Below are 26,985 nucleotides of genomic sequence, written 5' to 3'. Positions count from 1 at the left end.
TGGATGCCGTCACAGCCAGACACTGAGGAGCGCAAGCATGCCTGCGCTTCTCAGTGTCTGCGGGATGACAGGCTGGATGGCAGCGTTCTGCTGCGGTCCAGCCTGTCATCTCGATGTAGCAGAGCTGAAGCTGTCGTGGGAACCATGGAAAGGTAAGGATGATGTTGCTTTATTATTTTTCTTTTATTGCAGGAGATCGTTGGCTTCAGCTGGAATGGGCGTGATGGTAAGTATGGTTTAATTTAGAACAATAAAGGAATGTGTCTTTATTTCAATTAAAGGACTTTATTCTGGGTGTTTGTGTTTTTTTTAACTTTGACTATGGGGTTAGTAATGGGGGTGTCTTATAGACGCCTCTCCATTACTAACCTGGGCTTGATGTCAGCTGGCATTATAAGCTGACATCAACCCCAGCCCTATTACCCCACTGCCACCGCTACAGGGCAGTGGGAAGAGCGAGGCTAAGTGCCAGAATTGGCGCATCCTGTGGATGCGCCATTCCTGGGGCGGCTGACGGCTGGTGTTTCTAGCCTGGGAGGGGGCCAATATTCATGGCTCCCTTCCTGGGCTATTAATATCAGCCTCCAGCTGTCTGCCTAGCCTTTGCTAGCTATTAAAATAGGGGGGACCCCACGTCATTTTTTTGGGATCCCCCATTTTAATAGCTAGTAAAGGCTAGGTATTCAGCTGGGGGATGATATTAGTAGCCTGGGAAGCTCCGTGGGTATTACCCCCTTCCCAGGCTTCAAACATTTGCCCCAGCTGTCTGCTTAACCTCCGCTAGAGACTAAAATTAAGGGGAACCCCACGCCAATTTTTTTTTTAATAAATCCGTTATTTTAACACTAGATGACAAGTACAGTAACCAACACTATCACTGTACTTCATATATATGTGACTGACATGTTTCTATCTATCTAATCTATGTGTGAAGCTCTATTCTGTCTGTTATAAATTGTCGGGTACAGATGCTGAATTGCCGGCCGGCTTTTTTAAAGATACGGTGCATGAAAACACTATTATTTGTTTTAATAAATCCTTTACACTAAATGACAAGTACAGTAAGCAACACTGTCACTGTACTTCATATATATGTGACTGACATGTTTCTATCTATCTAATCTATGTGTGAAGCTCTATTCTTTCTATTCTAAATTGTCGGGTGCCGGCTTATGCCGCTGCTGAATTGCCGGCTTTTCATATATTGTCACAGAAGCGATGCGAACTTCCCAGCTCCGGACACAGCGCAGCGCTTCTGTGACAAGTGAAAGCTGTCGGCACAGAAGCCCTGCGCTGTGTCCGGAGCTGGGAATACGCAGCGATGTGTCCGTTTCAGCACAGAAGCGCTGACCGTCTGGACCTACCGCCACCGTATTTTAACTCCCTCCACCTTATATTAACTCCGACATGGCAGGGATACGGCCACGGCAGCTTATTAACACCCCCAGAGTATCCCCGCATATCAATTTCTGAAAGCTCAAAAGCATTACCGGCGTATAAGACGACCCCAGACTAGACAGAAGATTTTTCAGTCTTCAAAAGTCGTCTTATACGCCGGAATATACGGTAGTTGTTCAGGGGAAGGATACAAAAAGCTGTCTCAGCGATTTAACCTGTCAGTTTCCACTGTGAGGAACTTACTAAGGAAATGGAAGAACACAGGGACAGTTCTTGTTAAGGCCAGAAGTGGCAGGCCAAGAAAAACATCAGAAAGGCAGAGAAGAAGAATGGTGAGATCAGTCAAGGACAATCCTCAGACCACCTCCAGAGAGCTGCAGCATCAACTTGCTGCAGATGGTGTCACTGTGCATCGGTCAACTATACAACGCACTTTGCACAAGGAAAAGCTGTATGGGAGAGTGATGCGAAAGAAGCCGTTTCTGCAAGCACGCCACAAACAGAGTCGGCTGAGGTATGCAAAAGCACATTTGGAGAAGCCAATTTCTTTTTGGAAGAAGGTCCTGTGGACTGATGTAACCAAGATTGAATTGTTTGGTCATACAAAAAGGCGTTATGCATGGCGGCAAAAAAACACAGCATTCCAAGAAAAACACTTGCTACCCACAGTAAAATTTGGTGGAGGTTCCATCATGCTTTGGGGCTGTGTGGCCAATGCCGGCACCGGGAATCTTGTTAAAGTTGAGGGACGCATGGATTCCACTTAGTATCAGCAGATTCTTGACAATAATGTTCAAGAATCAGTGACAAAGTTGAAGTTACGCAGGGGATGGATCTTTCAGCAAGACAATGATCCAAAACACCACTCCAAATCTACTCAGGCATTCATGCAGAGGAACAATTACAATGTTCTGGAATGGCCATCCCAGTCGCCAGACCTGAATATCATTGAACATCTGTGGGATCATTTGAAGAGGGCTGTCCATGCTCGGCGACCATCAAACTTAACTGAACTGGAATTGTTTTGTAAAGAGGAATGGTCAAAAATACCTTCATCCAGGATCCAGGAAATCATTAAAAGCTACAGGAAGAGACTAGAGGCTGTTATTTTTGCAAAAGGAGGATCTACTAAATATTAATGTCACTTTTCTGGTGAGGTGCCCATACTTATGCACCTGTCAAATTTTGTTTGAATGCAGATTGCACATTTTCTGTTAGCACAATAAACCTCATTTCAAGGCAGAAACATTACTGTGTCCAACAGTTATTACATATATCAAACTGAAATAGCTGTTGCAAAAACACCAATTTTTATAAAACATTAAGCTTAAGATTAATAGGGGTGCCCAAACTTTTTCATATAACTGTATATATATATATATATATATATATATATATATATATACAGTACAGACCAAAAGTTTGGACACACCTTCTCATTTAAAGATTTTTCTGTATTTTCATGACTATGAAAATTGTACATTCACACTGAAGGCATCAAAACTATGAATTAACACATGTAGAATTGTATACTTAACAAAAAAGTGTGAAACAACTGAAAATATGACTTATATTCTAGGTTCTTCAAAGTAGCCACCTTTTGCTTTGATGACTGCTTTGCACACTCTTGGCATTCTCTTGATGAGCTTCAAGAGGTAGTCACCGGAAATGGTCTTCCAACAATCTTGAAGGAGTTCTCAGAGATGCTTAGCACTTGTTGGCCCTTTCGCCTTCACTCTGCAGTCCAGCTCACCCCAAACCATCTCGATTGGGTTCAGGTCTGGTGACTGTGGAGGCCAGGTCATCTGGCGTAGCACCCCATCACTCTCCTTCTTGGTCAAATAGCCCTTACACAGCCTGGAGGTGTGTTTGGGGTCATTGTCCTGTTGAAAAATAAATGATTGTCCAACTAAACGCAAACCAGATGGAATAGCATGCCGCTGCAAGATGCTGTGGTAGCCATGCTGGTTCAGTATGCCTTCAATTTTGAAGAAATCCCAACAGTGTCACCAGCAAAGCACCCCCACACCATCACACCTCCTCCTCCATGCTTCATGGTGGGAACCAGGCATGTAGAGTCCATCCGTTCACCTTTTCTGCGTCGCACAAAGACACAGAAAAATCTTTAAATGAGGTGTGTCCAAACTTTTGGTCTATACTGTATATACCCCCCAGCAACATTCGGACCATAAGACGCACCCTCCATTTTCCTCCAAAATTTTGGAGGAAAAAAAACGGTAGTGTCAATGACTGCCTTCTGGACATCTGTCAAATCAGCAGTCTACACCATGATTGTGGAGTTTATGGAAACAGACTAAGGGACCTTTTTAAACGCTTAGGAAGCCTTTACAGGTGTTTTTGTTAATTATTCCAATTTACCGAGATAATGACTTTTGTGTTTTCATTGGCTGTAAGCCATAATCATCAACATTAACAGAAATAAACACTTGAAATAGATCACTCTGTTTGTAATGACTCTATATAATATACGAGTTTCATGTTTTGTATTGAAGAACTGAAATAAATTAACTTTTTGATGATATTCTAATTTAGTGAGATGCACCTGTAGCATTAATGAGCGCAATCCATTCAGTTATAGTTGGGGATTGAGCTGTTACTTATCACTTTTAACTTGTGACTAGTTTCTCCATCATGCTGGAAAAGGCACTGTTCATCACCAAATTGTTCCTGGATTATTGGGAGACGTTGCTCTTGTAGGATGTTTAGGCACCATTCTATATTCATGGCAGTGTTCTTAGGCAAAATTGTAAGTGATCCCACTTCTCTGGATGAAAAGCCACCCCTCATAATGCTTTATTGTTAGCATGACACAGGATTCATGGTAGAGCTCATCTTTTCTTCTCCGGACAATCATTTTTTCAGACGTCCCAAACATTCTGAAGGGGGCTTCATCAGAGAAATTAACTTTTCAGGAAGTACATGGAGTGGACTGCAGAGAACTGAGGTATAGTTATTTTATCTGATGAATTCCCCATTATGAAAAGCTTATAATTGTACTTCAGTAACCATAGGAACATCTGAAAAGATCTAAAATAATGGAAGCAGCAAACTTTTGACATTGGCCATTACTGTATAGTCCTCCCAGGTTAGATCTGTGCATTTGTATATATATCGTAATAAAAGTAATGAAAATCTCTAAGGCTGTGTGCCCACGTAGCATTTTTCAAGCGTATATGCTGCGGAATTTCCGCAGCATAAACGCTCCAAAAATGCTTGGTAATCCGCCCCCCATGGTCCTCAATGAGAAGCCGCACTGTCAATGCCCACGCTGCGGTTTTTTCCGCTGCGTTTATGCTCCGCGGAAAAATCCGCAGCATGTCATTTAATTTTGCGGAAGCGCGGCGTAATCGCAGCCATTGACTTGCATTGGGCCGCTTCAAATCCGCAAATATGTAAAAATAATTGCGGAAGTGAAGCGCATTTGCTGCGGTCTTGTACCTCAAAACCGCAGCAAATAGGAAGTGACGTCACAATTGGGCGTTCCATCCATCCATCCCATGAGCATCCCATAATCCAGGAAGACGAGAATCCCATAATATTCCCGTCTCTCAGGATCATGGCTGCTAACGTGGGATGGTACAAGCGGATGAATGTCAACGTGGGATTCATGATTAGTGTGGTAAGTGTCTGTATGTGTCTGTGTGGTGTGTATGTGGTCTGTATGTGTCTGTGTGGGGTCTGTATGTGTCTGTATGTGTCTGTGTGGGGTCTGTGTGGGGTCTGTGTGCGCGGGTGTCAGCAGGCAGACATAGGCCGATGTGACACTACTACTCCCATCGGCCTATGTCTGTCCCCCGTCCACTCCTGCCAGCAGGATCAGCTCGATGGGAGCAGTAGTTCCCATCAGACTGATCCTGCTGTAAAATGTGCCCCAAAATTAAATTTAATAGCCCCCATATGTGCCTCCATATATTATTGACCCTATCCCCCCCCCCTATTTTTTTTTTTTTGGGGGGGGTGCTATCATTATTAAAGTTTTTTTTTTATTGGCCCCAATAATATGTAATCTACTGCCCCCTTTTTTTTCATTGGTGGCCAGTGGTTACCTAAAATAAATTAGTTCATACATTACCTGTCCCCGCCGATCGCCCCTAAAATAAAGTAAAAAATAAAAAACTACACCTATACTCACCTAGACACCTAATTCCCCGAAGCCATCGATCTCCTGTAATAAAATATAAAATAATAAACCACAACCTTATCCTTACCCCTCCGTAGCAGTCCACGAGTGTCCCACGAAGATCTCCAGTTCAGAGCAGCCACATAGAATGTGACCGCTCTGAACCGCTGCCGCCGCTAGAATGAACGGGTTCGCCGGAGTTCAGGCAGCGCTGCTCCGGTGATCTGCTTTACGGCCCCGCTGTATCGTGAGAAATTCCCACGGTACAACAGGGCTGTAAAGGAGGTCACCGGAGCAGCGCTGACTGAATGCACTCCGGTGACCTCAGTCAGGGGCTCATGCTGCTGGGAGCGGACGTGTTCCCGGCAGTGTGAGCTTACAGCAGCCATGACAGCTGTCACATCTCCAGATGTGACAGCTGTGCATGGGAGATCAGCGCAGGAACGTGGACAGGTAACTATTTTTTTTTTTTTTAGTAAAATTAGAATTAAATAAAATTGTGTTTTATTTCAAATAAATTATTTTTTTCTGGGTGTTTGTCTTTTTTCTTTTTAACACTTTGTAGGTTAGTAATGGGGGTGTCTTATTGACGCCCATCATTACTAACCTGGGCTACATGTCAGCTGGCGCTGACATGAACCCCACCACTATTACCCCCTGCCACCGCACCAGGGCAGCGTGGAAGAGCGAGGCTAAGTGCCAGATTTGGCGCACAAATATGATGCGCCAAATCTGGGGCAGCTGAGGGCTGATATTATAGCCTGGGAGGGGGCCTATAACCATGGCCCCTTTCTAGGCTATTAATATCAGGTCGCAGCTGTCCGCCTAGCCTTTGCTGGCTACAATTTATAGGGGGACCCCATGTCATTTTTTTTGGGGGGGTCTTCATAAATAGTAGCCAGAAAAGGCAAAGTGGCTAGCCTTTGCTGGCTACAATTTATAGGGGGACCCCATGTAATTTTTTTTGGGGGGGTCTTCTTATATAGTGGCCAGAAAAGGCAAAGCGGCTAGCCTTTGCTGGCTACAATTTATAGGGGGACCCCATGTAATTTTTTTTGGGGGGGTCTTCTTATATAGTGGCCAGAAAAGGCAAAGCGGCTAGCCTTTGCTGGCTACAATTTATAGGGGGACCCCATGTAATTTTTTTTGGGGGGGTCTTCTTATATAGTGGCCAGAAAAGGCAAAGCGGCTAGCCTTTGCTGGCTACAATTTATAGGGGGACCCCATGTCATTTTTTTTGGGGGGGTCTTCTTATATAGTGGCCAGAAAAGGCAAAGCGGCTAGCCTTTGCTGGCTACAATTTATAGGGGGACCCCATGTAATTTTTTTGGGGGGGGTCTTCTTATATAGTGGCCAGAAAAGGCAAAGCGGCTAGCCTTTGCTGGCTACAATTTATAGGGGGACCCCATGTCATTTTTTTTGGGGGGGTCTTCATAAATAGTAGCCAGAAAAGGCAAAGCGGCTAGCCTTTGCTGGCTACAATTTATAGGGGGACCCCATGTCATTTTTTTGGGGGGGGTCTTCATAAATAGTAGCCAGAAAAGGCAAAGCGGCTAGCCTTTGCTGGCTACAATTTATAGGGGGACCCCATGTCATTTTTTGGGGGGGGGTCTTCTTATATAGTGGCCAGAAAAGGCAAAGCGGCTAGCCTTTGCTGGCTACAATTTATAGGGGGACCCCATGTCACTTTTTTTTGGGGGGGGTCTTCATAAATAGTAGCCAGAAAAGGCAAAGTGGCTAGGCTTTGCTGGCTACAATTTATAGGGGGACCCCATGTCACTTTTTTTTGGGGGGGGGCTTCCTATATAGTAGCCAGTAAAGGCTAAGCTAACTGCTGCGGCCTGGTATTAATAGCAAAGGAAGGGTCCATGGTTATTGGCTACTTCACAGACTATAACATCAGCCAACAACCGTCTGCTTTCCCTTTGCTATTTATTAAAGCTATGCGTGAGCCCACTTATTTTTTTGGGTTAAAAGATTTTATTAAAGTGAAAGATTATTGTACAGTGTATGTAGGTTCATTCACTGAAAGCTCCTGCATACGCTGTAAGGTTGATTTCTCATGTCCACATATCCACGTTAGTACAGATAAGTGTGACCGAGCATGCTTTGCAATGGGTCTGTGTGTGGGTCTCCGCTGTGTGTGGAAAATGGCATCAACACTCGTCCCGGAGATTGACGTGTGAAAGAACCGTACAATATAGGTGAGGGGTTAGTGTTGGTGTGTGTGCGTACATATCTCCATATGTTTATTTAATTTTTTTTTTGGGGTTAATCTATTATTCCTCCATTTTGTTTTTAAAATAATATTCACACACGTTATTATTCACTGTAGATTGAAAAATATCCCGAAATATGGGACCGAGCTAGTCCTGACTACAAAGACAAGCAGAAGAAAAAAGACGCCTGGGCCTCTGTGTTGAGCCAAATGTATCCCCAGTGGGTGAATGCTGAACGTGATGCCCAAGAGGAAATTAGTAAGTTTTGATTTTTACACTTATTTTTATATCTATTTATAATTGCACTTTTTGGTGTGAAAGCAGTTCATAAATTGTTTTGGTTGTGTTATTGCAGTGTATGATATTAAAAATCGGTGGAGATCGGTCACCGACCGGCTGGTGAAGTATCACCAGTCGGTGCAAAGTGGCTCATCACCCAAAAAAAGAAAATTTCCTTTTGCGGACGAGCTGGCCTTCATACTAACCAGTAGGAGTTTGCGGAGGTAAATTCCCAAAACATATTAATTGAAATGTTTCCAAAAATGTTGTATTTACATTGGGATTTACCTTTTATTATATACAGAACTGAAGGAAACATCATGGCCCCAACAGCAGAAGAGGACACAAACACAGAGCAAGCAGAGGAGGAATCCGAGGACTTTTTCCAGCTTTCCTCACCGGATCCATCTGCTTCGGCATCTTCAGCATCTGGTTGTCCCTCACATTCTTTGTCCAATCCAGCGGACATTGGGACGGGTTTGGTGACTGATTCTCCTGCTATATGCCCACGATGCAGAAATGCTGCATATTTTTTCCGCTGTTCCCTGGCAGCAAAAAACGCATGCGGATTTTACATGCGTTTTTCCTGACAGGTAGAAGCGTTTGTGAAGCGTTTTTGCATGCATTTCCGCATGCGGGTTGACAAGCGCTTTCCAAGCGATTAGCATCACTTGGAAAGTGCTTGTGACAACTAGGTCACACTATATAAATCCATGCAACTGGCATGGATTTTATATAGTGTGACCAAGTAATAGTTAAAAAAAAAGAATAAGAATGGTAAAAAAGAAAAAATAAACATTATACTCACCTTCCGATGGCCCATGGTCTCCTTCTCCGATGCGTCTGGTCTCCCTGATGTCTCGCGGTTGTGTAAAAGGACCTGCCATGACGTCATTAAATCATGTGACAGGTCACGCGACCGCCGACGTCAGCGGTCACGTGACCTGTAACATGACTAAATTATGTCATGTCAGGTCCTCACACCACCGCGAGCCGTACAAGAGACCGGACGCATCGCTGAGGAGGCCGGGGGACATCGGAAGGTAAGTATAATCTTTATTTTTTATTTTAAATTCATTATTCTACAGGTACCATGGTACCCGGGTCTGGATGAGAGTCTCCTCTTCTCCAGGCCTGGGTACCATAAGCACATTGAATCGCTTCATATCCGCATGTGCACATGTAGTCATGCGGATGTCATGCGTTCCAATGCAAGTCAATGGCGGCAATTACGCTGTGTGTCCGCAAAATTAATGGACATGCTGTGTATTTTTCCGCAATGATAATCCGCAGCGGAAATTTCCGCAGCATGTGCACAGCACATGCAGATTATCATTGGGGAACATGGGGCACGTATTACCAAGCGTTTTTTAAGCGTTTTCGCTGTGGAAATTCCGCGACAAAAACGCTTGAAAAACGCATAATGGGCACGCAGCCTAATTGCTCTTCAGTTTACGGACAGCCATCTGTTGCCAAATTAGTGATTTTCTCATATGAAAAAAATAAATAAATGAATTACAAAGCTTTTCTTATCCAATATAACGTTGAACAAAGCGAGCAATGTGTGCAGTCACTGATTTTTCAATGACTCATAGACTAATGAAAAAGCCGGATACTGTGCGCTACCCTTGTGTGAACAGCACCCTATACAAGCCTTTTTGTGTGCAATTCTAATACTAAGCAATCACCCCCCTTCATGAAATGGTAGGTTGTGAGTGGTTGTCTCATCAGTATTTTGCACCTGTGTAGCCGCCATCTTTATGTGGGTCTGCTGCATCCTGGTAGTGCATTTGGCTTTGAAGATCTGGGCAGGTAAACACCGCTGCCATTTTTTGCTGTGTTTTTTCTTGAATCTTTGGGGGAATTTTAATTCTTCTTAGTGTGGCTTTGCTTTTTGTGACTCATAGACTAATGTCTAATTTTGATCCATGACTCAGATCAAAAATTACTCAATCTACAAAAAAACGCAGGTTGTAAACAGCACGGTAGACTACAACATGTATGTGATGTGAGGACATCTGAATGAGGCCTAAAGCTATGATATTTTCACACTTTTTAATGTTATGTTTGGAGCAACATTCATTAATTCTTTAAGGACCAGGCCTAGTTGGGTCTTAAACACCAAAGCTTTTTTTTTTGCTTATTCTTCGTTCTATTCCAAGAACAATACATATCTAATTTTTCTAACTAGGTAGCAGTGTGGGGGGAGAGCAGAGGAAAGAGGGAAAGCGTGGGCTGGATATCGGATTGTGACGTGCGGTAAAATGTCGCTCACAGGCACATATGGCAGCAGAAGGTATTTACAAAAATACTTAGTTAAAAGGTGTAAATCGATGGGGGCATTATACAAAGTAGTGGAGCACCTCTTTAAGTATTCAGGTTTATTACCCTTTTGGAATAACTGGCTGCACTGTAGCTATTCAATAATAAAGTTATTCATCAAAAATACAAATTGGCTAATAATTCTTACTATGTTAATGGTCAACTAGGCAATGTGTTCTGACCTAGCCTTAAAGGGGTTTTCCCATGAACAAAGCATATTTTTTTTAAATGTTTCCCTGTGTACTGTGTAATGGCTTTGTCTGACTGTGCAGGTACATGGTCTGATCATACCACATCTCCTGGGCGGGGGAGAGAGCAAAAGAGGATACAGACAGGACAGCAGGGGATCTCAGCTGATTCTTTCTGCAAGGTAAACATTTTTTTAAACAGGCAGGGAAATGCTTTACCTAAGGCCATAGCCCCACTATCTGTATTTGGTCAGTATTTTATCTCAGGAGTGTGAGCCAAAACCAGATGAGGAACAATCAGAGGAAAAGTATAATAGAAACAAGTCACCAATTCTGCATTTATCACCAACTCCTGGTTTTGGCTCCTGAGAAAAAATACTGACTGAATACTGACCAAATACTGATAGTGGGGCCGTGACTTAAGAGAAACAATCAACTGTGATCCCATGCTATCCTGTCTGTATACTCTTTTGCTTTCTTCCCGGCAACTGGGATATGTTCAGACCATGTTTTTGCAAGTTCCTTAAGTAATTTCATAGAAACTGCCTTTTAAAGTGGTTGTCTGGTCTCAGAAGAAAACTCTGCAGGCCGCCAAATTGTGAAGATTCTGCTGTAATACCAGTGCGGGTGGGCAGCCACGTGACTGCATGTATGTGATTTACATGCTTGTGGTCGAGTGCTGACTAGTCTCACTCGGTTTCTCTCAAAGGAAGAGAATTGAAGAAGAGTACTTGGGAAATACAGGGGAGACATGATAGTGTGCATTTTCATGGCCAAAATTTAGCAGTCAGGAGAGTGACATTGGTACAATCTAGTCAATAGAAAACATCTGATTGGACCTTTCTAGGTTGCAAACTGACTGATATTCAACACTCACAACTAAAGTCAGTGAGACAATCTTTCTAAGCAAGAAGAGCTCGGCAAGATTCAAGAAAGCCATGATATATACATTATGTAAGATAATCCTAAAGGACTTGCTTCCAAGGACTCTGCTGCTTGGTTGGCAAGAAGAAGTTATCAAGATGGCCTCTGTTTTTCACTCACACCCACAAATAAGAAAATGAATTAGTGAGGAATTATAATGCATTTCATTGGCAAATTTTGCAAATAGCTTCTTCAGTGAAGAGGACTTGAACTGTAGCGCATAACAACCCTTTAATGAGCTTTGCCACATGACAGACAAGTATTTTGGGGGTTTTGCCCCTCATCAGTGCAAAGCAAGAGATCTGATCTGGCTAGATGACAGGGGGAATGTTTCTCCTTGTAGAGAGTGCCAAGCTCTTGTAAAGAGACTTTTAGGCCAAGCAATGCTCCTCTGGAAATGTAAATAGCCAGTAAAAGGTGGTGCTAGAGTTCAAATCCTCTTCCTTTCTGAAGAGGCTATTTGCATATTTAAAGCGTGACCACCATTTTAATTTATATTTCAGAAATCAATAGGACACAAGAAAATAAGCAACTTCATGTGTACCTATTGATTTACCGAAAAAATTAAAATAATGGTTACAAATTAAATTCCCAGGTTACCACTGCTCGGCCCGTAAGTCTCCTAATGTAAATTTGGTATGTTGTGGTTACACTTTTTAGCTAAAATTGGTCATAATTTCATTAGGAATCTCACAGTGCATATGTACAAAACTGTGATCCTACTGTACCTTCTCTCCTGTCTTAACTTAATCCTACTAGCGGGTTAAATGGAGATATGTCCGCTTAACTGTCGTCTTCTAAACACTTCAAGCTGTTTTAATCAATACAGATACACTCAGATTCCTTTCAGACATCTAAGACTTTGGCTTCTTTCCCATAACTAATCCTTTGTTAAGAGATTTTCCAAGAGACCTTATAATGCCTAAAAAGAGAGCACTGAGGCACATCAGAACTATTCCTGCTTCCAGCGTAGAGTATTTTACTATAGTTATGCTTTTACATTTGCTTCATTTCAAAACCAGTTGTCAAACTCAACAGCAAAACACTTACTAAGAAACAGCAGGTAAATTGCATGCAGACAGATGATCGTGCTGAAAAACATCTCTCACAGTGCACATGCAGTTTTAATAAAGAACATTAATAACCCAAATCACGATATATTACTGTCTATGTTTGTACCATGTGTTTAAAATAAGGTATGAGCACAGTATGGTATACATTACATTCACATGACTGCAGAAAGGATGGGCCCTGTTGGAGGAATCTGTCAGAAGTTTTTTGCTATGTAATCTGAAAGCAGCATGATGTAGGGGAAGATACCCTGATTCCAGTGATGTATCACTTACTGAGCTGCTTGCTGTTGTTTTGATAAAATCAACATTTTATCTACTGCCGATCTAGCAGTTCTCTAAATGCTGAGCTCTTTATAACCCCGCCCCCACCACTGACTGACAGCTTTCTGTTTATACTGTGCATAGGCAGAAAGCTGTCAATCAGTGATGATTATGGAAGACTACATGGCAGGAGGTTTACTAGTCCACTAGTGATAATCTCCAGCTGATAAAACAGTGATTTTATAAAAAGTAGAACAAGCAACCCAGTAAGTGACACATCGCTGGAATCAGAGACTCTCACTATATTATGCTGCTCTCAGATTAGGTTGCAATCTGCCTGGTGATAGATTCCCTTTAAGGCTGCGTGCCCACTATGCGTTTTTCAAGCGTTTTTGATGTGGATTTTCCGCAGTGTAAATGCTTGCAAAATGCTTGGTAATCTGTGCCCCATGATCCCCAATGAAAATCTGCATGTTCTGTGCCCATGCTGCGGAATTTTCCGCAGCGGATTTTCCTTGCAGAAAAATCCGCAGCATGTCCATTATGTGTGCGTTTCCGCATGCGGATTTGAGGTCACAATGCATTTGAAAATTGCAACTCAAATCCGCATGTAAAAACGCTGCAAAAACGCTTAAAAAACGCGTGTAAAATCCACAAGTGTTTTTGACTGCCAACAACATGCAGAAACGCTGCAGAAATTTTCTGCTTCATTTCTGCATCATGTTGTTCCATTAGGATATTCAGGGGGAGGGAGAAGCCTAGGACACCTGAGATCATTAAGGCGTTTAGTAAGATGTATAATGTACCTTTTTCAGCACATTTTACCTGGACAAGCCTTTAATTCAAACAATTTTACTCACCAGTTCCATGTAGTTTTCGGTTATGATTTCCACATGTGGACTCAGCATCACATGGCTGTTTTGTACTCACTTTACGATAGTCGTGATGACAGTTAAACATAAAATGATAATAAAACACTACACTTACTATAACGTCTTGGATAAGGAACATCTCAGCTCCAGAAGCAGAAAGGTGATTGGGAAACAATATTTTGATAGCCGATCCAGGCAAAGTACTAGGTCCAGCATTGTAAACCTGAAATCATAGACCATCTGCATATAAACAGAAAGAAATCTCCAAAGGTTTACACATAGATGATTAGTGAAAGGAAACACAAATGTATATAGCTGGAAAAGGATAGCCTCTTCTGCCACCAATAGCAGTCAAGTGTTTTGGTATTATACAATATTAATTTTTGTAAGGTTACCGCTGAATAACTAAATTGCTTTATTATTAAATCAAATGGCACTAACAAATTCCTTATGGATGAAATGAATTACACAGGTTAAAGGTAATCCAACAACCACAAGTCCTGAACAAAATGAGTACACATGATAGAAGCTTACAATTGAACAGAGTTTCATTTTTGGCTCAGAAACTCTGTTTTCTCCATTCTAAAAAGAAGGATCCAGATGTTTCATGACTTCTCAAAAATAAAGTATTGTATTGCAGATGTATTACATAGAAGGGGGCATACAGAACATATGGTTGTGCCCACAGATGATCTAAAACATATCCAAAAGCTTGACATTCCTGCCTAATAAAACAACACAAATTCTGGTCATTTGTCATGAAATAGCTGGTCATTTATCTAACCTCCTGTTTATTATTATGTTTATGTTTAGGACTAGATGGTGGCCCGATTCTAACGCATCGGGTATTCTAGAATATGTATGCGGCCGCCGGCCGCGACCAATCAGCGAACCGTGTTAGTGAGGACCGGGGAGCGGCGCTGCCTGTGCAGGTACTTCCGCTGCAAGCTAGCGCCGGTCATCTCCTGGCTGCATCGCCGCTGACCTCCATGCGGCTACCGTCGGGAGATCAGCGGCTAGGGCCGCTGATCTCCCGATGGCAAGTGTGAAGGGAGGACCGGGGAGCGGCGCCGCCTAGGCAGCCGGTCGGGGTACTTCTGCTGCGAGCAGCCGGGAGATGACCGGCTAACGCTGGTCATCTCCCGGCTGCATCACCGCTGACCTCCATGGGGCAGATGAGCCGCTAACGGCCGCCATCTTGTTCTGAAATCCCGCATCGCTGATTGGCCGCGGCCGGACCAATCAGCGACGCAGGATTTCCTGGACGGACAGACAGACGGGATAAGCCAATTATATAGTAGATGAGTGTCCTAAGAGCTATGGTCCACAAAGAGTTTACATTACTGTGCTTTACAGTGTGCAAAAAGGTGCTCCATTCAAATTACTGTTCACTGCATTGTACATGGTATTAGGGACCCACAATCTGAAGATCGGCATGGTTCCCTCTGATGGGTTCCCCCAAAAAATCAACTTGATAAAATATCTGAACACAGCACTTGGATGTTTCTATCATTGCTGACTGCTGCTCTATTCTAAATCCTCCTATTCATGGTTTTGCAGGATGGGAGAACAGTGATATGGGGGTTCCTTTCTTGCAAAGAGTGGAGGTCCCAGCGATCAGACTCCCACCTATCTAGTATTTATCACCTATAGAGTGGCTAGAAGAAAAAAATCTTTTCGACTAGAATGCCTCTTCAATTACTTACACAATGTTTGTCATTCCAGTCCTAGCCCAACAGCATAAGTATAGGAATATGTAATACTGATGTGCACCACTGCTGAGGTACAGTTTAACTGCATGTGGTATGGTAAAGTTATTCCCAATTTGAGAATTTTGTGTTTATATTGATTTTTAGGAAACACCAACAGACAAAGTGAATTAGTTATTATTTCATTGCAATCATCGTTTTTGTTACATATTAATTAATTTTCTTCCTAACTGAATCAAACAATTGTATATTAAACTACACTCACAAACATATATCTGGCTCACTTTGCATTTGCTTAATTCTCCTTTCTTTGTCTTTAGATATTTCTGGGGGTTTTTTTTACAGCAGTTGTTTGGCGCTAGATTTATATATTTCCAGAGCAAACATATGTTACAATTTCTACATGTTCTTTCAGTGCTGGGAAAAAATTCCTGTGGTCACTACCGTTTGGTAACAAAACATAAACATTGGACACATTTCCGTGCATGTTCTCTAGTCTCAACTGATGCAGACAGAAGTGTTGTTTCCTTATTGATGTTGCTTATGTATGTGTGTGTGTGTATTCATATACACATAAAGGGTTATCTTTATTACATTGCAAAAATCCCGTCAAAAAACATCATGGTCTGTTTAAAAAACATGAAATACGCTATCTGAATATGGCCTTAGGCCCCATTCTTAAGCCTCATTTTCCTATATGTTAGCTATCTGTTTTTCTTTTTTAATGGATAGCATTTACACAGCTTTTTTAGCAGACTTGTCTGAGTTTAGTCTTATTTGTCCACTAAACTCATACATTTCTATGAATGGGTCTATGATTTTAATGGATAGTATGAATGGACCTCATCACTTGTTCTCTTGACCCTATCCGAACCCATCTCCTCCCCAACCTCACCACCCTGCATATCCCAGCCCTAACCCATTTCTTCAACCCATCATTAACCTCTGGTGTCTTTCCTTCTCCTTTCAAACATGCAACAATCATATCTATCCAGAAGAAGCAATCCATTGGCCCAACATCTATGTCCAACTATAGCCCCATATAACTACTCTCATTCACCTCCAAACTCCTCAAAAAGCGTGTCCACTTTGAGGTGGATAAGCGGTGGGAGGAAAGTTCACTCTTCAACAAGCTACAATCAGGCTTCCATCCTCCTCACTCCATTGAAATTGCCAAAACCAAAATGACTAATGACTTACCGACAAAGCTAACAGACAATTCTCTACATTCCTCCTTTTAGACCTGTCCTGTGCCTCTGACATAGTCGACCACTCCCTCCTACTACGGATCCTCTCTTCCCTTTGCCTCAAAGACCACATCCTCTCCTGTGTCTCCCCATACCTCACTAACAGCACATTTAGCGTCCTCCATTGCCATACTACTTCCTCATCTCATCCCTCAAGGCTCTATCCTGGGACCCTTACTCTTCTCTATTTATACCTTTGGCCAGGGACAGCTCAAGGTCATGTGGCTTCCAGTATCATCTATATGCTGATGACACTCAAGTCTACTTGTTTGGCCCAGAGGTCACTTCTCTGATGTCCAGAATCCCAAAGTATATATCAGCCATATCCTCCTTTTCATAATGCTTCCTAAAACTTAATGTGGACAAAATCAAACTCATCATCTTTCCTCCTTTCCACTTAACTCCCCTACCAGACCTATCTATCACTATAAACAAAATTACACTTTTCCCTGTACCGGGAGTCCGCTGCCTTGGAATAACCCTATACTCTGCCCTGTCCTTCAAACCACACATCCAAGCTCTTACCACTTCCTGCTGACTCCAACTCAAAAATATTTCCAGAATTTGTCCCTTCTTGAACTCTCAATCTTCTGAAATGTTAGTGCATGCCCTTATCATCTCTCACCTCCGCTACTGCAAAATCCTCCACTGTGTCCTCCCAACCAACATTCTTGCAACTCTCCAGTTCACCCTAAACTCTCCTGTCAGATTAAGCCGCCTCTTACCTCACTACTCCTCTGTCTCTCTGCTATGCAAATCTCTTCATTGACTCCCAATTTCATAATAGATACAGTTTACACCACTAACACCTACAAAGCCATGCATAATCTGTCTCTGCTATATATCTCCGAACTAATCTCCAGATATCTTCCCACACCTAATCTCTGGTCCTCCCATGACCTCCACCTCTCCTCCACACTTGTACATTTCTCTTCATTTGCTTCCAAGAATTCTCCAGAGTATCCCGATCCTGTGAATTCTGTGCCCCAAGACCCAACAAGGCCGTTTGTTGCCAACATTCAGAACCTTCAGACACAACTTGAAAACACATCTCTTCAAGAAAGCTTACTGCTTGCAATGACCCCACTGTCACCTCACCACCACCGGAACTGAAGAACCCCCCCCAATCTACTGTCTCGTTCCCCATTACCCACCAGACTAGAGCTGGTCAAAGAGCAGTCCATGGCCCACATCCTCCCTCTGGCTGCTCCAGTCCAGCCCAAGGACAAAGACATCCAAAGAGCTGAAACAGTGGCCCATGGGCCTCACCATACCCTCGCCCGCCATTCATCAGCTGTAACCACTATCCACATCCTCAGGATGCAGACAGCGTTGAATATATTGGTGGAAGATGGAGCCGCCGACTCCTACTTCCACCAATCAGCATGTGCAACTAAGCCAGCTGACGAGATGACGTCACTTCATGCATTAGCGGTGTGGAGAGTCAGTGCACCGGAGAAAGGAGCAGAGCACTGAGGGAAAGGAAATGAGGTGAGAATGTGTTGTTTTTTTTTTCATATTTATATGGTATGCTTACATGTACAGTGCCTACAAGTAGTATTCAACCCCCTGCATATTTAGCTGGTTTGATAAGATGCAAATAAGTTAGAGCCTTCAAACTGCAAACGAGAGTAGGTTTTATGAACAGAAGCATAAATCTTACAAACCAAAAAGTTATGTTGCTCAGTTGAATTTTATTAAATTTTAAACATAAAAGTGTGGGTCAATTATTATACAACCCCTATGTTTAATATTTTGTGGAATAACCCTTGTTTGCAATTACAGCTAATAATCGTCTTTTATAAGACCTGATCAGGCCGGCACAGGTCTGTGGAGTTATCTTGGCCCACTCCTCCATGCAGATCTTCTCCAAGTTATCTAGGTTCTTTGGGTGTCTCATGTGGACTTTATTCTTGAGCTCCTTCCACAAGTTTTCAATTGGGTTAAGGTCAGGAGACTGACTAGGCCACTCCAACACCTTGACTTTTTCCCTCTTGAACCAGGCCTTGGTTTTCTTGGCTGTGTGCTTTGGGTCGTTGTCTTGTTGGAAGATGAAATTACGACCCATCTTAAGATCCTTGATGGAGGAGCGGAGGTTCTTGGCCAAAATCTCCAGGTAGGCCGTGCTTTCCATCTTCCCATGGATGCGGACCAGATGGCCAGGCCCCTTGGCTGAGAAACAGCCCCACAGCATGATGCTGCCACCACCATGCTTGACTGTAGGGATGGTATTCTTGGGGTCGTATGCAGTGCCATCCAGTCTCCAAACGTCACGTGTGTGGTTGGCACCAAAGATCTCGATCTTGGTCTCATCAGACCATAGAACCTTGAACCAGTCTGTCTCAGAGTCCTCCAAGTGATCATGAGCAAACTGTAGACGAGCCTTGACATGACGCTTTGAAAGTAAAGGTACCTTACGGGCTCGTCTGGAACGGAGACCATTGCGGTGGAGTACGTTACTTATGGTATTGACTGAAACCAATGTCCCCACTGCCATGAGATCTTCCCGGAGCTCCTTCCATGTTGTCCTTGGGTTAGCCTTGACTCTTCGGACAAGCCTGGCCTCGGCACGGGAGGACACTTTCAAAGGCTGTCCAGGCCGTGGAAGGCTAACAGTAGTTCCATAAGCCTTCCACTTACGGATGATGCTCCCAACAGTGGAGACAGGTAGGCCCAACTCCTTGGAAAGGGTTTTGTACCCCTTGCCAGCCTTGTGACCCTCCACGATCTGGTCTCTGATGGCCTTGGAATGCTCCTTTGTCTTTCCCATGTTGACCATGTCTGAGTGCTGTTCACAAGTTTGGGGAGGGTCTCAAGGCTGGCAAAAGAGATCTTTAATCCACACATGTGAAGCTCATTATTCTTGGTGCCTGAACTACTTCTTAATACTTTAGGGGGACCAAACAGAATTCTTGTGGTTTGAGGGGTTGAATAATAAATGACACTCTGAATTAACTTTTAACGTTTTTAAAAAAAAAAAAAAAAAAAAATTTGCTGCAGTGCATTTCCCACTTCCAGGCTGATCTACAGTACAAATGTCACAATGCCAAGTTAATTCCGCATGTGTCAACCAGCTAAATCTGCAGGGGGTTGAATACTACTTGTAGGCACTGTATATAGCGGGCTTTGTGGTGCCTCATACTGTAAATAGGAGGCAATTTGGGGGCTCATACTGTATATAGGGGCTATATGGGGGCTCATACTGTATTTAAAAGACTATGTTGGGCCACATACTATATTTTGGAGGCCTTGTGGGGCTCAAACTGTATATAGGAGCTATGTGGGGGCTCATAATGTATGCAGGGGGCTCATACTGTTTATAGAGAGGCTATTTGGGCCTCACACTGTATACAGGGGGTATGTGGGGGCTTATACTATATTTAAGAGGCAATGTGTGAGCTCATACTGTACATAGGGGGCTATGTAAGGACTCATACTATATGTAGAGGGCTATGTGGGGTCTCATATTGTATACAGTGGGCTCATACTGTATATAGAGAGGCTATGTGAGGACTCATACTGTAAACAGGGTGCTTATACTGTATATAGGAGGCTATGTGGGGGCTCATACTATATATAGGGGGCTATGTGAGGGCTCATACTGTATATAGGGGGCTATGTGGGGTCTCATAATGTATATAGGGGCTATGTGGGGGTTCATACTGTATATTAGAGGCTATGTGGGTGCTCGCACTGTATACCGGAGGCTATGTGGGGGCTCATACTGCATATAGAGAGGCTATATGGGGGCTCATACTGCATACAGAGAGACTATGTTGGGGTTTATACAGTATGTAGGGGCTGTGTGTGGGCTCTTACATTATATAGGGAGCTGTGTGTGGGCTCTTACGGTATATAGGGGGCTGTGTGTGGGCTCTTACCTTATATAGGGGACTGTGTGTGGGCTTATACAGCATATAGGGGGGCTGTGTGTGAGCTCATACGGTATATAGGGAGATGTCAGCATACTTAATTCAGCCCAATATTAAGTGATACAATTATAACTAATATGTTAGATTGAGAGGAAATCATTTCAGCCTTTTGGTTCAGCCCTCTACAACAGTCACGGACTCTCAAGAGGCCCCTCGGGAAAATGAATTGCTCATCCCTGCTGTAGACTGTAATCCCATGAGGGCAGGGTCCTTCCACTTCTGTACCAGTCTGTCACTATTATTTTGTTCATTGTAATTTATATTTGTATTTTGAATGGAAACCCTTTTCACATGTATAGTACCATGGAATCAATGGTTCTCTAAAAATAAATAAATAACAATAATGGACAGGTGCCATATCTATTACATACGCGTGCTAGCATGTGAATTCAATCTAAGGATTAAATCAGATGTACAGTCATGGTTGAAAGTGTTGACACCCTTGAAATTATTCCAGAAAATGAAGTATTTCTCTCTAAAAATTATTGAAATTACACGTTTTGTTATACACATGTTTATTTTCTTTGTGCATAGTGGAATAACACAAAAATAAAACAGAAAAAAAGGCAAATTAGACATAATTTCACACACAACCCCAAAAATGGCCCGGACAAAATTGTTGGCACCTTTACAAAATTGTAGGTAAACAACTTTGTTTCAAGCATATGATGCTCATTTAAACTCACCTGTGGCAAGTAACAGGTGTGGGCAATATGAAAATCACATCTGAACCAGATAAAAAGGGGAGAAGTTGACTCAATCTTTGCATTGTGTGTGCCACACTAAGCATGGAGAACAGACAGAGTTGAAGAGAACTGTCTGAGGACTTGGGATTCAAAATTGTGAAAAAATACCAACAATCTGAGAGTTACAAGTCCATCTTCAGAGATCTTGATCTTTCTTCGCCCACGGTGCGCAACATAATTAAGAAGTTTAGAACCCATGGCGCTGTAGCTAATCTCACTGGACATGGCTGGCAGAGAAAAATTGATGAAAGGCTGCAATGCAGGATAGTCCGGATGGTAGATTAGCAGCCCCAATCAAGTTCCAAAAAAATTCAAGCCGTCCTGCAGGCTCAGGGAACATCAGTGTCAGCGCAAACTATCCATCGACATTTGAATGAAAATAAATGCTATGGCAGGAGATCTAGGAGGACCATATTGCTGACACAGAGACATAGAAAAGCTGGATTGCAGTTTGTCAAAATGTACATGAGTAAGCCAAAATCCTTCTGGGAAAGCATCTGTGGACAGATGAGACCAAAATAGAGCTATTTTTGTAAAGCACACCATTCTACTGTCTACCTGTGACACTCAACTAGTGGGATGACAGGACTGAAGGCCAGCAACAGCAGTATGCCAGACACACTTGGCGCAAGCCATCATGCTATGCAAACCCTTAAGGGCCGGGGTACCCTTCACCCGCTCTCACTGAGAGGGGGACTTTAGCAGAGCCCCTCCCAGGTGTTATTAGCGAGGTGGCTGGTGGCTGGGCAAACTGGCCACAGTTGGGTCAAACACACCAATACTATACAGGTAAGGTAGAAACAAACCTAACAAATAAACTATGATATCAGGGAGAAAAAGCAAGGATGTAGGAACCAGAGAGGACCAAACACCAGAGCCAGAGATAAACCGCTGAAACATCCACCAAAGAATGACCAACCGTACCACTGAAGCGCAACTGAATAATCAGCAGTAGAGGATATGGCGAGTTTAAATATCCCGCTCATGGATCACTGGACACTGCTGAGGTAACGCCCAATCTCTGCCCTCTGCCCAGAGAGAAAGAGAAAGGGACGAGGAGGGTGGAGACAGAGGATACTCCCACCACATACCTGAACTAGGAGAAATAGCGTCTCATATCTCCTGGCAACAGCTGACACTGGGGAACATGACGTCCTGTGACCCCTGAATAGCGTTAGCGCAGGGAGCGATGGCATCCTACCTCCTAACCGTACAACGTCCTGAGACAGGTCCCCTGGAAAGGAGTACACAGGCAAGGCAGGGCCCCGCACCAGGCCTGACCCTCGAAAGCAACACCCCACCCCTCACAACCAAAAAGCGGCAAGAGGCAACCCGCCGGGGGGGCATAGTACACCCGAGAGCATGAGAGGCACGCTCGCGCTCACTGACATTACCGAAAACAGAATGAGTCCTCCAAAGAAAATAACACAGTACCTACAGTCAAATATGGTGGAGGTTCAAAGATGTTTTGGGGTTGGTTTCCTGCCTCTGGCACTAGGTGCCTTGACTGTGTGCAAGGCATCATGAAATCTGAAGATGACAGAAGGATTTTGGGTCACAATGTAGTTCCCAGTGTCAGAAAGCTGGGTTTGTGTCCTAGGTCATGGGTCTTCCAGCAGGACAATGTCCCCACACTTCAAGAATCACCCAGAAATAGATGAAAACAAAGTGCTGGAGTGTTCTGAAGTGGCCAGCAATGAGTCTGGATCTAAATCTCATTGAACACTTGTGGAGAGATTTAAATACTGCTATTGGGAGAAGGCACCCTTGAAATATGAGAGACCTGGAACAGTTTGCAACAGAAGATTGGTCCAAAATTCCAGTTGAGACTGCAGCTATTTATTCCAAAGGGTGTGCAACCAGTTGAGGCTGCCAACAATTTTGTCCGCCTCATTTTTGGGGTTTTGTGTGAAATTATGTTCAATTTGCCTTTTTGCTCAGTATTTTTTGGGTTGTTCCAATACACACAAAGGAATTAAACATGTGTATAACAAAACATGTGTAATTGCAATAATTTTCTGGGAGGAATATTTATTTTCTGGAACAATTTCAAGGGTGCCACCACTTTCGGCCATGACTGTATTTAGCAAAACTTATGCAACTGGTCATGTGGGCATGCTATGGCAGTGCGTGTTTAGTACCACTGCCCATAGTGCTTTTGTGAAATCTGACAATACAGGCAATCCTCACATAGGTCTATAATGTACTTGTGCTCTCTAATCATTCTCATATACTGTATTTGTATCAGTTGATAAACTCTCACTGCCAATTTCAAACTAATGTGTATATGTCTGGATGAACAGCAAATGATCACAGTATGTGCAGCTAAACTGAGCATGAATTACTTACTACACTCTTTCATTGTGTCTGTCACATATATTACTAAACACAAAGGAAAGCAGACCTGTAATGTGAAATTTAAAGGCTGGAAGTGACATTCCAAATCCCGGAGTATAATGAAATGCGAACCATCCACTGTATCGCCGTACACAAAGGAGGAAGGGGAGACAGTTCTGAATAAAAGAATAAAACACTCAAATAAGAATCTGCTTTGTGCAGTGGTCACAAATTACTACTACATGTATGGATTATGTATGGATTATTAGAAAGGATCTGCTGGCTCTCGTAACATGTCTGTTTTAGTAAATAATTCTGTTTCCTATGGACTAACAATTCTAGTGCATCTTTTCCTGGAACCCGGCATTGTGCCAGTCCTCTGTTACTACTCACAGAAATGTATGAATAAATTGACAACTGGGTGTTACAGGTTGGAGGGGTGTCGCCACACAGTCTGATATTATCCAATCAGTGCTGCCGATATCAAACTGTAGTGACACATCCCTTTGATTATGGGAATAGTAACAACTAGTAGTCAATTTATTCATAAATTACTAGGAGAAATAACTGAATATTGACACAGTGCATAGTTAAAAAAAATGTGATCCAAAATTGTTGTTTCATAGGAAATACAAGTACTTGCTAAAGAAGACAAGCCAGGAGACATGACAGGTCCACTTTGTGTGCATCTATATTACAATGACCAGTGGTACATTGTATTCTGCTGCAAATGCAACCTTTATAGCTCAGAACACATATTTATTGCTCCATAAAATATCGCTAAGATATTTGGAAAATTGGTAATATATTAATTTTTATGCATTGGCATTTCATTGAACACAAAGTGTAGATGATATATGAAGACATCAGTGTGGCATCATAACTTGTTCAGAAATATACTTGCTGCTGTGTGTACCAGTCATTAGTTCTCCGCAAATCGAAATAGTACACAAAAGATTCATACATCTGTCTAGTGACGCAGTTATAGATTCTACAACCATACAGAAGGAAATCTAAGCGATAACTACTATGTGCACAGTAGAAAATGGATAGATGAAGTATGAGCTGTTCTTTATCTACACTCCTCAACATTGAAATTGCAACACCAAGAAGAACATGTATAACACTGTGAAAATTGCAGGATAAATAGACATGTTAATAAAATGCAAATGATGAAATAATGGAAAATAAATTTTCAAAACACCTCAAATTATTCAGTATTGAGTGTGAGCCACTGGTGGACACAGACAGAAGATGGCCCCTGTGCAAAAACAATTTATGGGCCCTTTGCAGTCCAATAGCTCATTATAATGCACAATTCCACCTGCTTTGGTGGTCACAGGTTGCACTAATGATCTGTCCACCCCTGGTGTGAGTGCCACATGGAGAAATACACGCACTTACACACCTTAGCTGCTATGAATGAAGTTATTAATTGCAGTCTGAGGAATGTTCAACCACGCTGAAAGCACTTGGGCATTCAAATCATCAAGATCCGCTGCTGTCAGGGGCCTTTACAAATGCCGACCAATGAAGTCCATTTATCCAAAGTGTGGCAGGATCCGTTTTTCAAGACAATTGTCTAACATTCCTCTGACAACCATTAATAACCTCACTGATAGCAGCCATAATGTGTATAATGCATGTATTTCTGCACGTGTCGCTCATACTTGATGCTGAATAAATAGAGATGTTTAAAAATTTGTTTCCATTTTCTTCATCATTAGTATATCATGTCTATCCATCCTGTCATTTCCAAAATCCCATGACTTTTTCTTCTTAGTTCTACAATTTTACTATTGAACAGTGTCTCAGAGAGGAATTTGATCCCATTTTTAAATACGTTTTGATATTGGTTTATTAGTCTGTGCAGAGTTAATATAATATAGAAAAGGTCTCATGCTACTGGTTTAAAATCACACTACAAAATATATATAGCGGCTGAAAAATGCTGACAATGGGGTTTTCCTGATATTACTACTTTTGTGATACTTCGCATCACATTAAATGTTAAACATTCTTATTAACACTAAATAAATACATGTCTTCTATTCTTATAGGAAAGAGTTGTGAACTCGCCATCAAACATTACTCTAATATATCCTGTTTTTACAGCCTGAGAACTGAGGCTAGATGAAAGCTGGTGCTGGAAAGTTTGACATATAAACATGAAAAGAATGTGATTTTCCATTGGGATGAAAACTGTACCCTTCCTTTCATTAGTGTAAGATGCCAGGTCGTCGCTTACCCTGTTACAGACAAGTCCACTTCATGCTTTAGGGGCACGGCCAGAATGAGGGTGTTGTCATGTAAAGATTCAGCTCGTTCATTGTTTCCACTGGGCAAGAAGATACAATAAAGCAAATATTTCATGTCACTACTGGATGCATTTTGTCACATCAAGAAGAATCACATATTTAACTAATTCTATGAAAATTTGGAAGATAGTGAAAGACAAACCATAAGGAGGAAACAAGAGTGCAGAGGGGGCTTTCTTTCCTCATGGAGCAGTAAAGATCCGCATGCATTGTCCAGCGTAACACTTATAGTGTATTCATATTAAAATGTAATATACATCATTTTCGTAAATGTATTAAAGTGTACCTATGATTATTCTAAACATTTGTGTAAATCTAGAAGTGGGAATCACAATAAGGTGATACCGTATGGAGGGAGAGTAGGAGAGTGCTGGTACACTCACCTGGTGGAGGTGTGACAGGCACAACTCCTATGAAGGTATGAAGAAAACCAGCTGATGCCCCATGGCTGGGGGATGAACCCTCCAGGAGATATTGGATCCAGTTGGATGAACGCGTTGGTGGGCTGCCCTGCTGGAGTAAATCAATTCTTCAGAGATGATGATGAGGAAAAGGTTTTTTATTCACAATGCGTTTCAATGCCATACCGGCATCTTAATTAAGTAAAAAAAACTAAAACATTTTAAACTCATTGTGAAAAAAACAACTTTTCCTCATCATCATTTCTGAAGAACTGATTTACTCCAGCAGCGCAGCCCACCTACGTGTTCATCCAACTGAATCCTATGATAAACATTTGACATATCAGAGACATCTTCATAAGTGTGGACCTAGGAACTATACTAATCTCATTAAAGGGGTCGTCTGCCCTTGGGGTACAAGTCTGCAGTCATTCTATGTGACTGCAGACTTGTGATTCCTCACATCGCGCACACTGCACACTGTTAGGATTCTCCAGTGCCAGCACCAGAAGCAATCGGTCATGTGACTGCAAGTATGCGATTTGCATACTTCCAGCCACATTCCGATTAGACATGTGTATTGAGCGAAGTGACACGTCTAGTCGGCATGTGACCGCA

General features: G+C 42.5%; 1 protein-coding gene across 3 annotated transcripts in view; it reads right to left on the bottom strand.

Moving 5' to 3' along the window:
* The window catches only part of ITGA9 (integrin subunit alpha 9), a 636,829-nt gene that overhangs the window by 131,652 nt on the left and 478,192 nt on the right, over positions 1-26,985 (bottom strand). For all 3 annotated transcript variants that reach the window (XM_073678319.1, XM_073678318.1, XM_073678320.1), the window contains exons 21-23: positions 25,897-25,986; positions 23,716-23,824; positions 13,793-13,900 (exon numbers count right to left, since the gene is read on the bottom strand). In XM_073678319.1, the coding sequence (XP_073534420.1) occupies positions 13,793-13,900; positions 23,716-23,824; positions 25,897-25,986 (307 nt within the window). The remainder of the gene's footprint in view (positions 1-13,792; positions 13,901-23,715; positions 23,825-25,896; positions 25,987-26,985) is intronic.

The sequence above is a fragment of the Phyllobates terribilis genome, unplaced genomic scaffold (genome assembly GCF_046119375.1).
Source record: "Phyllobates terribilis strain yellow unplaced genomic scaffold, ASM4611937v1 Scaffold_4__5_contigs__length_816908805, whole genome shotgun sequence".
Classification (NCBI taxonomy): domain Eukaryota; kingdom Metazoa; phylum Chordata; class Amphibia; order Anura; family Dendrobatidae; genus Phyllobates; species Phyllobates terribilis.
This window is presented reverse-complemented; position numbering and strand designations above follow the sequence as displayed.